At 42.7% G+C, this 14,859-nt stretch overlaps 1 protein-coding gene across 1 annotated transcript in view; it reads right to left on the bottom strand.

The window, feature by feature from the left end:
• Nucleotides 1–14,859, bottom strand: part of B4GALT5 (beta-1,4-galactosyltransferase 5) — a 77,208-nt gene that overhangs the window by 2,554 nt on the left and 59,795 nt on the right. The window contains exons 3-7 of the mRNA XM_057530162.1: nucleotides 5,873–5,986; nucleotides 4,783–4,907; nucleotides 3,658–3,774; nucleotides 2,842–3,029; nucleotides 1,988–2,110 (exon numbers count right to left, since the gene is read on the bottom strand). Of these exons, the coding sequence (XP_057386145.1) occupies nucleotides 1,988–2,110; nucleotides 2,842–3,029; nucleotides 3,658–3,774; nucleotides 4,783–4,907; nucleotides 5,873–5,986 (667 nt within the window). The remainder of the gene's footprint in view (nucleotides 1–1,987; nucleotides 2,111–2,841; nucleotides 3,030–3,657; nucleotides 3,775–4,782; nucleotides 4,908–5,872; nucleotides 5,987–14,859) is intronic.

Below are 14,859 nucleotides of genomic sequence, written 5' to 3' on the forward strand. Positions count from 1 at the left end.
TACAGTGCTATGTAAATAGGTGCCAGCATGTGGCAAATCCAAGCATCGCGTTTTGGAACTTCCTGGAATTTTTTTTTTTTAATATTTTCATTCCGTAGTTGGTTGAATCCTCAACTTCAGAACCCATGGGTACGGAGGGCCGACTGTGTGAAGATGTGTCCTCACTCTCATTTGATAAATATGTATGAAATGCCTACTGTGTGTTTGGAATTGTGCGGGGCGCTGGGTAAAACCAGCTGTAGGTTCCTGCACTGAGGGGCTCCTTGCTGAGCTGAGGAAAGAGCAAGATGAGAGTTATGACAGATATCCTGGGGGAGCTCAACTGGATTCAAAAACCAGTCAAACCAGTTAACTGTCTGGAAAAGTTGTTCATCCTCACTAGGTTCCTAAGAAACCCAAGTTAAAAGGATGAGATGCCACTTCTACCTAACAGGCTGAGAAAGAACTGCCTGGAGCTGCTTTGCCTAACAGCAGCCACAAGCCACATGGAGCTACTAGAGCCGAAACACGGCACACATTTAAAAGGTTGTTCACATCTAATGTTGCTGGTGGTGTAAGAAAATTTGTACGCTAATGCGCTGTTGGTCAGAATATTTTTGCAATCTTTTCTGGAGGAAAATGTGACAATAACTATCAAAGATAGTTAAATTTAAAAGTGCATTTACTTCTTGGGACTTCCCTGGTGGCGCAGTGGTTAAGAATCCACCTGCCAATGCAGGGGACATGGGTTCGAGCCCTGGTCCAGGAAGATCCCCCATGCCGCGGAGCAACTAAGCCCGTGTGCCACAGCTACTGAGCCTGCGCTCTATAGCCCACAAGCCACAAGTACTGAGCCCGCATGCCACAACTACTGAAGCCCGTGTGCCTAGAGCCCGTGCTCCGCAACAAGAGAAGCCACCGCAGTGAGAAGTCCTCGCACCGCATCAAAGAGTAGTTCCTGCTTGCTGCAACTAGAGAATGCCCACGTGCAGCAACAAAGACCCAATGCAGCCAAAAATAAATTAATTAATAAAAAAAAATTTTCAATAAAAAAAAGTGCATTTACTTCTTGACTCTGCAGTTCTGCAACTAGGAATTTAATCTAAAGATATATTCACACGTGAACAAAACGTGTTCAAAATTAAACATTGTTCATCAACAGGAGAGGATTAAAATAAATTGTTGTCTGTCTACATAAAGAAATACCATGCAATTGTTAAAAATAATAAAGTGGCTCTCTAACATGGTTGGATGGGGAGAAGGGATGTGTCTGGGTTGTTTATGTATGAATAGAAAGAAGTCTACAGAAAGAAACAGCTTGTTCAAATGGCTACTTCCTGGGAAGGAAACAGGGCAACAATGGGGATTAAGACTTATACTCCCTGGCTTAGACACGTCTGTATCATCTGAATTTTTACCAGCAAATATTATTTTGCATTAACAACCAACACACCCTTTCTTTTTTTAAAGCTGAGATAGAAAGTGGATACAAGGTAGAAATTCTTTTGGTTATTTGTTCCTTATTAGGTTACTATTTACTTACTCTGTAAAAATACTATTTTACACTACTCACACACAGGATTGTTCATACAAACTTACATAATACAAGCCTGATCTGATGGCATGGATAAATCTGTGTACACATAACTAACATTTGACCTCTGGTTTGGGGAGGTTTCAGTAAAATGTGCTATGAGTGTAAAGTAAACACCAGATTTCTATGATTTAGTCAGAAAAAAATGAATGTAAAATATCTCATTAATAGTTTATATTGATTACATGTTGAAATGGTATTATTTTGGATATACTGTGATAAATATAATTGTCAAAATATTTTTATTAATATGATAAATTAATTTCACCTTTTTCTTTTTTAACCTTTTTAAATGTAGCTACTAGAACATTGAAAATTACATACATGGCTTAATACATCAAATTCCTATTAGACAGTGATGGTCTGGAGAGTCTAAGGTAGCATTTCTAGAAGACATCAGAAGAAGGGTAGTACCTGTTCCACAGGTCGTCATCTTCTCCACCCCAACCCCAGAAAGCATTAGGAAAGCCATTGATTTTCCGAAACTGGTCCACTGTTAAGCCGCTCACCCCGCCAAAGAACTCGGTATAAGGAAGCCTAAAAGAAGATGTATGGTATCAATCATCTGTGCATTAAAGGGTGATTTTTTTTGCCTAGAACAGGCCATCTCACTGGAGAACTAAGTCTTAAGTAAAACAATACTCTGTGCTACTGCCCTGAACCACCTGAAACTGTTTCCTCAGGACGAGACGCATCAATCTGAGTAGCTAATTGAACTTTTTTCTAATTGATTTTTTTAATAACAGTTTTATTGATGCAGAATTGACATACCATATAATTCACCCATTAAAAGTGTATAATTCAATGGTTTTTACTATATTCATGGAGTTGTGCAACCATGGCCACCATCTATTTTAATTAATTTCATCACCCCCCTGAAAGAAGCCTTGTACCCACCATCAACAGTCACTCATTTCCCTCTATTCCCCTCAGCTCTATGCAACCACTATTCTTCTTTCTGTCTCTACAGATTTGCCTATTCTGGACATTTCATATAAATGGAATCATATAATACGTGGTCTTTTGTAGTTAGCTTCTGTCACTGAGCATAATGTTTTCTAGGTTCATCATGTTGTCACATATATCAGTACTTCATTCCTTCTTATTGCCAAATAGCATTCCACTGTATGGATGGATATACTACATTTTGTTTATCCATTCATCAGTTGATTGCCATTCAGGTTGGAGCTAATTGGATTTTGCCATCTTTGCATCTCTCACCATCCTTTTAGATTTAACCTCTTTAATTAAGAGGAAATGATACTCACAGATACATATACTTATCCAGTTTAGTTGCAAAGTGCCTTGGCATCTGTCCACATCCATAATAGTTACGATCGCTTTCTGGTATATGATCCACATCATGAAAAATAAGACAGTCCCAGTCCAAGTCCTTCATTGCTTCTTGAAAACCCACATTAAAAAGCATGGCTCGATTAAAGGGCTGGGTGCCAACCTAAAAGAAGCAGACCTTTATTTTTAAAAGGACTCTTGAAGCACAATCTTTGCTGCCTCAGCCCTGCCTAAAGGAGAGCTTATTGAGAGATCACTGGGCCAGAAGGGAGGTGGGTCCTGCCCAGCTCATCAGTGACTCACAATCCCTTGACCTCTGGCCTTGACATCCTCGGAAATAAAAAGGGGTGATAAAGATAAACCCAAGCTCCTCTCTCCCAAGGCTGTTGTAAAGGCAGACAGTCAGCCATGTAACAGCATTTAGAAGGGTACCCAGCCCCATATACGGAAGGAAGAACAACACTGCCACTTCGACCTGTGGCTCCTTATCTTAAGGGGAATTTCCTGGGTCTGGAGCCTAAAGACAACACTTAAAGCAGCTCTAGCAAAACCAGCCCACAAGAGGCCTTTGTTCAAGGGTAAACAAAGTTCCACGCTGCACTCAAATCTGCTGATATTGAGCAACATCTCAAACCAGGAGCAGGACTGCCCTCTGCTCCCCTTCCTGCCACAGGGCGACTCAGTCGTGAGCTTTCAGTTTTACTGGATCTTTACACCAAGGATGCATTAGCTTGAAGCTCTCTAAACTGCTGTCTCAGAAGAGAAAGAAGAGAGAAGAAAGGACCACTTACTTGCTCCACCACATAAAATGCAAACTGTAGGCGCTGGCGCTGGAGCATGGGAATCAGGTGTCGGAGCAGGACCGGGAGGTGCTCATGGCGGTTCCGGAAGGGGATAAGGATTGCCACCTGCAATGGGTCACAGCAAAAGAGGCCGCCCTGTTAGTCCCCTCATCTGTTGCTTTGCAGCAGGGCACTTCTGCAGAATCGGGGACCAGCTCTTGGGGAGTTCTGGGAGCTGTCTTATCCTCAGCTTCTCTAAATGAAGACCTGTTGGTGGCAAGTCGACCCTTGGAAGTAAGTGGACCTCGTTCTTACACGTGCCATACCATGTACGTAGTGGGCCTGCAAATGAATTCGAGACCACAACCCAGAGAAAGACATACATTCATATTCACTGTGACCCAGTACACAAATATAGAAACATACGACTAAAACACGCTTCACAAAACAGTACTTCCCCTTAAAACATGCAATGCACTTTTATATATATATATATATATATATATATATTTTTTTTTTTTAAATGCTGGTCATTAAATTGATTTTATAACCCTGTGATGGGCTGGAAACACTGATCTGTTCCAGACGTGCTTGGATCACTGCTGCACCACAGCATCTCACAGGGCTGGCACAGAACAGGCACTTTACTAAATACTTGTTGAAAGAATGGACTTAAGCCAGTGTCATAAGCTTGATCCACACTACCGATGTCTCCTGATTAGAGTCACGCAGAAAAAAACTAAACAATTCTCAGTGTCAAGCTAGATAACTCCACTTTTTATTCCGCTAGACTCATGGCAACAATGCCAAATGAGGCATGAAGCACTGAATTTGTGAAGATGGCTTCTGCAAATGTGTCACAAGAGACCTACCAACCCCCATCCCCTGCTTAGCCAATATTCCTGTCAGGAAGAAAAAGGGTCCTGGCTCAGTCATCAGAACAATGTGAATTTCTGTGGCTACAGAAGAGTCCTCAGGGAAATCCATTCCTCCAGTATGTTCCCATCAAATGCAAATACTTTGCATTAAGTAGTAAGTAGGGTGCAAATTACAAAAGGTCAGAGTGAAACCCATGGTGATTCAGATGATGGCAGGTAGGCTTTCCAGCACTTGGGGTCTGACCTCACCCCCTACCTTCCATCGAGGAATGCAATCCGATGGCTTCCAGTGACCTCCGAGCTTGATGGTTGGGTCTTTAGAGAAGAGTTCATGGATGGCATCCATTCCAATTTCACTCATGTTTATGGCTATGGGGCCCTCTGAAGAGAGGAGGGAAAAAAATAATTAATTAAGAGGCCAGAAAATGGTAGTCTTATTCCTATGTTCAGGGTTGTAATCTCTGGAGCAGTTCAGTGCTTTTTCAGTGGGTTGTGTTTTTAACAGGGATGGGGGTCCCTTCCTCTGCTTTCCAACTCATTGCATTTCAGCAAATCACTATTACTATTACTGGGTAAAGCAGCAAATCAAGAAATTGAGCCTTTGAGTTCTGCTTCTGCCAAGGGTGTACAGCAGCTGAACTTCTCAAAATGGAAGGAGAAAAGTAGCTGAGCTTGGCACCGTCGCTGTGTGCTCCTGAGGCACGTATAGACACACTGTCCCAATTCATTGATCAGTGACCCCGACTGGTCACGTCCAAACTCAGAACTCTCATCATCTCGGACTCAAGTCAAGAAGAGGACTGTCCAAGAAGCCCCAAGGTACAGAAAAGGTATAACAGTACATTGTCATTGCTTCAGATTATACATGAGATTCTAAGAAGGAAAGGAAAGGGGAAGAGGAAGGGGAGGGGAAGAAGAAAAAGGAAGAGAAAGAAAAGATCCAAGAATTTTCTATACTAGCACTTTGTTAAGAAAATAACTTCCCTCATAGCGAACAAGTCATATAATCAGTGTGATTTATACTAAAAGACAAAGCTGGTTGCCTACACTTTCTCTAGGACATCTTAACAGACCCCGAGTTACAAAGGAGGGGGCATGTGTAAAGCAAAGAGTGAAAAATGTGGTAGAAAACGGCACCAGGAACACAGGCCACCCTACAGAAGTGCTGAAGAGGAGCCAGGGCACAAGTAACTTTCATAATCCCTGTTTCCAACGGCCGGGAGGCGTTTACAATCTTTGTATAAGTAGACATATTGAGAGCTCAAGAACACTCTCCCTGTTAGTTTACTCAAATAAGAAGGCAACAGTTTTAAAAGCAGAGGAAGATAAGGAAGAGCTCTACTCACTCATGGAAGGGAGCCTTTCGGGGCAGGTATGGTTTGCAAAGTAGGTGAAGTCTTCAGGAAGAAAAGTTGTGGTTTGTAGGAAGGTTTCGCTGTGGTTCAAGTCAAGAGGATAATCTAGAGAGGTAAGAAAAAAAGGCAACTCAGACTGGTACATGCCATCACTCCTGCAACTCTTCGATGCCTACCAAAGGAGTATTTTTCTTAGATGTCATCTTTTGGGGAGGCAGGCCGCTGGTCTAGCTCTTCAGCGAAAATCTGAACCCGTCAATAAAAATGTTAACCAGATGATACTAGTTCACCAGTGTTTCTATTCTTACTGTTGTTATAGCTTTATATGCAGGCAGTTCACAGTCAAATAACCTTACAACGTAATTTAAAAAAAACACAGGGCCCCCTCCCATGTCTTTCTCCTAGAGGCACCGCTCTCACTTCCTCGCCGACTACCTCAGTATTTATCTCCATCAGCCTGCACACCCAATCTCGATGCTTCGGTTTTAGATCCATCTGTTGACTTCTCACTGCGGGGGCTGAAGACTGCGCTCCCTCCCTCCCCTGCCCCCACCACACACATACGCTTTCCATCCTCCAGTCTCCCTACAGTCAAATATGATAATTGTGGTTAGGACAACCTTCAGTATTTATATTATGACGATTTGATAAATACTCATTGTAGCTGAGAAATGTGGAAAGTTATGATTACTTTTCCTTTCTTGCATAATTTTTTTTTCCTGGAGCGACTGTCTTGTTTTTTCCTGTTTGCTTAGTTTTATGTGAAATGATGACAACTTGACATCGTGCCCTTTACCACTTCATTTCCCCTGAAGACACAGGCATCAGGTCTTCCCTCAATTTCCTCTTCCTTAAGAAGGTCCAGCACCTCCCGATCCACACCAGTTTGGACAGGCTTTCCTGTGAGCCTGATGTGCACATGCTACTCTGGGATCTCCCTTCCTCAGTGTCCTGGGGAGTCCCTTCATCTTCCTATAGTATCGAACCTCAGTTTTCCTAAGTTCAGCTTCTCCCTTGTTCTCACTTGGTAGAGCACATTCTTCCAGTGGCTTCCTAAGAAGGGGGAAAGGGCAGTGATTTTGAAACCCTGTAGAGCTGATTATTTTCATTCTTCCTCATTTGATACACGGTTGGTTGGTTTTATAGAATTCAAGGCTGGAAATAATTGTAAAGGTGCTATCCCACTGCCTTCTAGATTCCCCTGTGCCTGTTAAGTCCGAAGCCATTCCCATTCCTTATCTTTGTGAAAGGTGAAGTAATTTCTTTCTGGAAGTGTAAAGAACTTTCTCTTTGTTCAGGAAATTTCATATTGGTGTGCCTGGCCCACCGTGTTGACCTTTTGGTGGGCTTTTAAAGTTTGGAAATTCATGTCCTGTTCTAAAATTTTGGGGTGGGGAGGAGGTATTATTGTGGTGATGATTTCCTCCCTTCTGTATTCTGTGCTATCTTTCTGGAGAACAGAAAATAGGACTCAGATGTTGGACTTCTTGGCCCTATAATTTTCTCATCTTTTCTAACTGACTTTCCATCTTGCTATTTTTCTGCTCTACCTTGAGAGATTTCCTCAATTTTACCCAGTTCTTCTTTTAATTATCATTTTCTGCTGTTACAGTTTTTATTTCAAAGTGTCCCTTTAATTTTCTGAATGTTCATTTTTTTTTTCAATATCTTGTTCCATGTTTGCAATCCTTTTCCTCTGACCCTTGAGAACATATGTGATAGTTAAGTTTTCTCCTCCCAGCATATTCTGTTTCTTCCAATTTGCTGCTTCATATTTGTTTTGATCTCTAGCACAGTGATGCTTGGCCATCTGCTAATATTTAAGAGTGGGGAACGAAAGCTGACTGAAGGGTCTGGACTGAGGTTCTTCACTGGAGGGTGTTCTGGCCAAAAGTTTGGTTTGGAAACCTCCAGTGTCAATATCTTTGGGTCTTTCCTCTTGGTCCAGTCAGGTTCCCCAGAGAAGTCTATTCTAATCTCCTGCCAGAATCATATGGTCTTTGCTGCAAGCACCCTAAAACTGAGGAAGAGGAAAAGGCTAGGGCACCCTAAACCAAGCCAGGTCCCCCCAGTTGAGGTACCCTCTATTTTACCATCTCTGGAGGTTATCAAGTCTCTAGTACTTTGCCAGGATGGGGGAAGGAATCTGGGTATCTGACTGCTTTTTAAACAGCTTTCAACCAACCTTTATCTTAGTTGCCACCTTTATTCTTATCTCCAAAAGTACTTGATGTTGCTGATTCTTGAGCTTCTGAGGGATTCTGGGGTATAAACTGCAGTGGTTGTTGGCTTTCCTTGCTGCCACATTAGCAGTCCGTTTTCTTGGGTCCATTAAGTCCTTTATCACTGGTCCATCTGCTTTCCAACTTCCAAAATTTTTTGCTGTGGCCTCCTTTCTTGTTCTCATTTTCAGGGGTTTACACCATTAAACACACACACACACACACACCCTTATCTACTGTCATTTTAGTGACGTGTTAAAGAGTAAAGCAGAGGCCTTTTTCTTAGGGGGAGGTATGAAGGGGGTCCTCCAACCTCATTATCTTTTGAGAGATAAAGAGAGTGAGGCACCGTATACGCAACTCGTACAAGGAGACCTGGCTAGTGCATAACAGAGACCCGACTAAACTCTGGGTTAGTGATCTTTCCATTACACTGCACTATTTTTTCAGAGTATGAAAATCTCTTTCACCAGTCCTTTTGGATTCATGCTGATTCTATGAAAATTAAAACTTCCTATTCACATTCACTTTGCACCCTGGAATTCTAGAATCTTCAACAAGGATATTTTTTAAAAAGCACTATGGAAGGGCTTCCAAGAATCAAATGGCTAATACAGTGAATCCTTTTATACAGACATATGGCTGCCTATTCTACAAGTACTCAGAGGACGAAACTCAATGAGAGGCAACTTGAAGAGAATTTGAAGTCTCTTTTTTTTTATATTATGAGTATTTATTATAAATATGGCTGAATACAAGGATTCATATATATATAATAGGTTTCATATCATCTCATGAATACAGTAATATTTAAGTCTCTTAACAGGGGAGGAAAGGAACAGAATGCTTTCTGTCCTTTTTAGTTGCAGCTTTCCTGAAAAACAATAAGCTTGCATTTATATAAAGACATAAACCAAGTCAGCATGAACACTAAAGGTAAAATTACATTTACACAGAAATTAGCCCAAAGTCCTCAGTTCACACATGCAAATCCATCCTAAATCGAGCCCTTTCTGAAGGTATTAACACTTCAAAAAGCTACGTCAAGAACCTCCAATGCTAATCATTACTCTCGGTGATTCTCATTTTGCTTAATTATATACATATATATATACACACACATTTTTTTGTACATAAAATGATTCTTTTTAAGAAAATAAATTAGCAGTTTTCACGTGTTCTAGAAAACGTGTAGGTCTGTGATGTGCGCATGTGTGGAGGGAGAAATTGGTTAGAAACGGCATCACAAAAATTATAATCATCCTCATCAGTTCACTCAGTCCCATGTAAAATATACAAATCAATTTTCACTGCAAAGTAAAGGAGCTGTTACAGTGGAGGATTACTGGACTGAATGTCAATATTATGACATAGTATGAGTGTGTTTCGTGTTTGGTAATTGCAATCATTGTTGCTTTTGCTTTGGTCATCCATTTACAACGCTTGGTGTCAGTTTATTTATGTCTTGTAAAAATAAAATACAGTGTGTGTGTGTGTGTGTGTGTGTGTGTGTGTGTGAGAAACTAAATAAATAAATAAATACTTTTTAAGGGAAAAAAAAAAAAAAAGAAACGGCATCATAGTAATCTGGCAAAGAGATTTCCAGAAGTATTACAATAGGCATTTTCATAAGCAAATCAACAAAAACAGAATAATAATTCTGGGCAAAGACAGAACCAAGCCTTAGAGCTACAACCTAAGTAGGGAACAAGAAGTTAAAAAAACATGTGGGAGAGGAGACAAGACACGGTCTAACCTTAATGATCCTACTTTGGGGGTCTGTTTGAGGACACAGATAAATTCCTTTCTACTTCCTTCCAACACTGATGTATATAATAGGCCTGGTAGTGAAACTGTACAACCCAGATTGGGACTTGAACCCACTGTCTTTGTTTTTTTTTTTTTTGGCCATGCCCATAGCATGTGGGATCTTAGTTCCCTGACCAGGGATCGAACCCGCACCCCCTGCATTGGAAGTGCAGAGTCTTAACCACTGGACCGCCAGGAAGTCCCATGAACCTACTGTCTTTTAACTGAGATCACGCACCTCGTCTCAGGACTTACTGAAGCTCAGGTTATGTCTCAGCACAGAAATTCAAATTCAGTGACAGACAAAGTGATAGGTAAGAAGTGGATTTGTTTAGAGATACACATTCCATAGGCAGAATGCAGTCCATCGCAAAAGGCGAGAATGGCCTTGGAAGAAACACACACCACAGACAGAGTGTGGACCATCTCAGAAGGTGCGAGGCCTCGAAATATGGGGTTGTTAGTCTTTCTGAGCTGGGTAACTTCATAGGCTAACTAGTGGGAGGATAATTCCAACTTTTTGGCGGAAGGGGCAGAGATTTCCAGGAATTGGGCCACCGCCTACTTTTTGACATTTTATGATCAGCCTCGGAACTGTCACGCGCCTGTGGGTGTGTCATTTAGCTAATGTATTACGGAGAGTATATAATGAGGCTCAAGGTCTACTGGAAGTCGAATCCCGCCACCTTGGACCTAGTTGGTTCTAACCAGTTTATGTCGTATCCCAAGGGCTATGTCATTCTTTTAAGGGTTGTGCCCTGCCCCCTTCCCTCCTGTTTCATTAGCAGCTAGCATGAAACAAAACACCACTTATTCTTTTCTTCTGGTTACTAAATTAATAATGTCATTTTTAAAAAAGAAAACCTGAAACACACAACTCCTAAGTGAAAGTCCTCCATAACCTTGCCCTACACCATGGAAAACACCCACACCCCCAAAACACTAATTTCCTCATTTCTAATTTTAAATTCTTTACATAAAAATTTAAACAAAATCTACCTTTCCACTAGTAGTAGAAGGCTTTTAAACTGGAAGAGGCAGAGGAAATTAATTGCTCACGACCTGGTAAAACTGTGCCTGGTTATTGCGGAGTCCTAGCTCTCCTCCAGCCGCCTAGAAATGGGAGGACTATACTGCATACTCTCCTCAGGGGTTCCAAACACCCATTTCTTCGTCTTCTAAAGCACATGACCCTACTGCATGAGGGAACTGCTGAGAGAAAAAGCCAGCCTGCTGAATTTCTATGGTCACGGTTTTACTTTTTAATTTAAATCTAATCCATTTCGAATCAGGACATGTTCTTCCAGCGAGGGAGGTAGACGGCAAAGAAGGCAGCTGCCTTTACATTTATAACATGGGACCACAAGAGACATCCTTCCTACCTGCAGATTCAAATGGCCTGCTCGGTCAACTTTGCTTTGCATCAGTGGTTCAGCAGCCTTGGCTGCATATTAGAATCATCTAGGAAGCTTTTTAAAAACCCTTATGCCCAGGCTATACCCCAGACTAATTAAATAAGACCCTCTGGGGGTCAGGGGTGGGGGCAGGCATCAGCATCTTGTAAACTTGCCCAGGGGAGTCCAGTGTGCCTCCAGGTTGACATGGCTACCCCAGTACACGGCGGTGGTAAAATTCTGCTTTCTCCCTCAAATTACCAAATCCAGCTGAGCGGGGACTGAAAAGCGCTGACTAACGGATGCCAAGAAGAATCACTACTTTCTCCTCCCATTTGAGAAAAGGCCAAACCCTTGCCTCTCTGACTGAAAAAAAGTGGAAATATATACATATCAGAAAGACGTCATCAGGACAAGCATTTGTAAAATATAAAGAATTTGCATTCTTCGAGAGTTAGCACACTTAAGGCTGACTACCTGCTGGGAGAGGAGACGTAAAGACAACTATGGACTGAGCAGCCAAAAACCAGAGAGAAAGAGCCTAAGAATATCGGCCTCACTGAATAAAGTACGAAACGTACTGGCAGTGACTCTGTTCATTTTATTTGTCTACGACAACAGACCTGTTTTGAAGGATGTGGGCAACAGAATACTTTTCTGAGTATGTGACCAGAAGGGGACTGAGGCCATCAGCGCGGGGAGGTTGGTGTGCATGTGCGCGTGAATACAGAGGGAAGAAATCTCCCTCTGGGTAAAAGTGACTGCGTAGAATGACACCTGGAAATTCGTACTTAAGAATGAGAAACGCCAGGCCACCCAACCACTCACCTCAAATACACAACTAAGTGGCTGGGCTGGATGAACCCGGGAATTCTCTCCTGATGCCAATATTGTCTTGAGCGTCTCCCCCCAGTGCTCTGAGTAAATTTTACAGGACTCACAATCTCGCATACCAGCGGCTTTCAGTGACAAGAAGCTTCTCCAGGTCATTGTCTCAGGCTTAGTTCCAGGTCCCAGTCCTGATCCCTCCAAGTACTTTCTTTTTAGGCAGCAGCCATTTGAGCTTTCAAGCATAAAGCAAGCTAGCATTACTCAAACGACACACTAGCTTTTTAGCCACCCTTGGCCTCCTGAAGGCCTTTGAACATGGGCGTGTGCCACAGCACTTTTTTTCCAGAGCGGGGCAACACAGTTCATGAACTACCTGAGTCCAGGCTACTCTTACCCAACCCACGGCGCTCCTGGCGGGAGTGGCCAGGTCAGCGGTGGTGGTCATCTGGCTGTCTCAGCAGTTTTAGGCCCCAAATGCTCTTTCTGACTGTGCTAGGCAGAAAATTACTTTGAACTGAATAAGAATAGTTGGTTTTTACTGGGTAACTTCCAGTGAAACGATGTTTCCTCTTCCGTGCTTACTCAGCAAAGGATGTGCCAGTAACACAGAAGCCAATCGAGACGGTAATCTCAGAACTAGGTTACAGCGCTTAAAATGTGTTTTCTTGTTAAATCTATCCACTCACACACTCAGAACTCATTTACTCTATGCTTCCTATGTGCCACGCAGTGTACCAGGTACCAGGGGTAGTACAAAGGCAACACGGGCAATGAGGAGCGCTGCTGGGGTTCAGAGGTCAGCAAATCCCAACCCCACTGCTGCACTGAGTCCTGTAACTCCAACCCCTTCATCCCTGAAAGGGGGACACAGTCGTTATCTTACTGAGTTCTTGTGAGGAGCCTGTGAGATAATGCAAGTAAATCATCTACCCCAGGGCGTTTATGCCGACGGAGCGGAGCCAGCAGCGCCAGGATGGTGCCGCTGGAGAGCGAGCAGATGATGGTAGAACTAATAAACCCATTCCAAGGAAGGGTTCTGTGGAGGGATTTGAGCCCTCAGACGACAAGTGTCTGTTAAGAGCTACTGATGGGAAAAGGAAGATCAGCACTGTGGTGAGCTCCGAGGAAGTGATTAAGCTTCAGACGGCTTATTCAAACCTACTGAGAGCTACCATGGATGGGCTGGAGAAGCGGGACAAAAAGAGCAAGAGTAAGAAGAGCAAGGCAGCGCGGTGAAGGGCACCAGATCTCCCGCTTTCACCAGCTAACCACTGAACTGCTATTTTTCCTTTGGTTTTTACTTTGGGCCACAAAGCTGGGTTTCTGATTCCCCTACAATATAACCGTTTTCACGTGAGATTAGGGTCATTTTTGGATGGAAGAAGGGCTGAAGTGTTTACAGGGTAGTTACAAGAAGCCAGTTTATTTTAGATCTGGCTAAGTGGTCTGTGTTGTATGGTTGTAAGTTTCTGGATAAGAGTTTATAGCCTCTGTAGCTGTCTGTGAAGAGCACTGTATCATTAAACCTGTATTTATCAGCACTGACCACCTTTTATTCCTTTTCCCACCCCATAAAAACTTTCTGGCGATAGCTCCTCATTCTGGAATGATGTGACTGTGAATAGGCTTTAGGCCCTGTCTTATGGGTTACTGGAACTGAAACCTGACAATTTTATAAAAAGTTGTGTTATTTCATGGGTATTTTTCCCAACTTGCTGTATAATTTTATCATCATAGTTCCTTTAGCAAATTTGAAAGAGTTCTCATAGCCAAATTAGAGTTTGCTTAACCAAACTAAGGGTAAGCCTATTACAAAATCATCAAGAATAAAGATTCCAAGTTAAAAAAAAAAAAAAATCATCTACCCCATCACAAGCAGGCCTCGACAGCAAGGACTTCCAATTTATGAGGAAAAGAGACACATTAAACACAAAATGGATGATTAACTAGTCCAACCAGAGGGATGCTGGGAAGAATTATTTTAGTGTATGATAATTTGAGGATAAACACATGCAAATTCAAGTAACAATGAGTCCCTGGATAGGCCTTGCAAGGGTGCAACTCACTCTCTGCTCAACTTCCAGGGAAAACAACCCCTCAGGGAATTAGCGTGACCTGTGTTGCAAGACCAGCAGTGGTGCAGAGATGGAGACCTGCTGCGCACCCTCTAACTTTGCGAGAAAACAGACTACCTCACCAGTGGCCCAGAGAGAAGCCCCAGCATCCTCTAACCTTGGAGAGGCATGAACACTTGGACTGGGTAAAGGTCATGACACCACACATGCTCCTTTATCTGGAGTGATACAGGGGAAAGAGCTCTGAATGGCAGTCAAAGGACTCCCGAGTTTTATCACCCAACTAGAAGCAGGTTCAGGCAGGGTTTAGGGAAAGTCACATGACCAAGCCACTCCAACACCCCCAAGATTACTTGTACATGTGAAAAATGGAAGTAACAAATCCTGCCTACCCGATGAAGCCATATCCGAGTCAAGTGAGACAATGTGTGTGGGATCATCGGTTAAAACCGAACACCACACAGGATGAATTAGGAAACAAAAATGTGCTTGGCCTCCTCCCTTGACTTCAGAAGCTGCAGGGACTCCTCTTCCAGGTACGGTACAGAGCTCAGGCAGTTTGTCCCGTGAGGCCACAATTTGACTGAAAAGCTCTGAAAAGTTGATCGTTGGCTCTTTGTGAACAAGAAGAAAGGAAGTGCCGAAGC

The sequence above is a fragment of the Balaenoptera acutorostrata genome, chromosome 15 (genome assembly GCF_949987535.1).
Source record: "Balaenoptera acutorostrata chromosome 15, mBalAcu1.1, whole genome shotgun sequence".
Classification (NCBI taxonomy): domain Eukaryota; kingdom Metazoa; phylum Chordata; class Mammalia; order Artiodactyla; family Balaenopteridae; genus Balaenoptera; species Balaenoptera acutorostrata.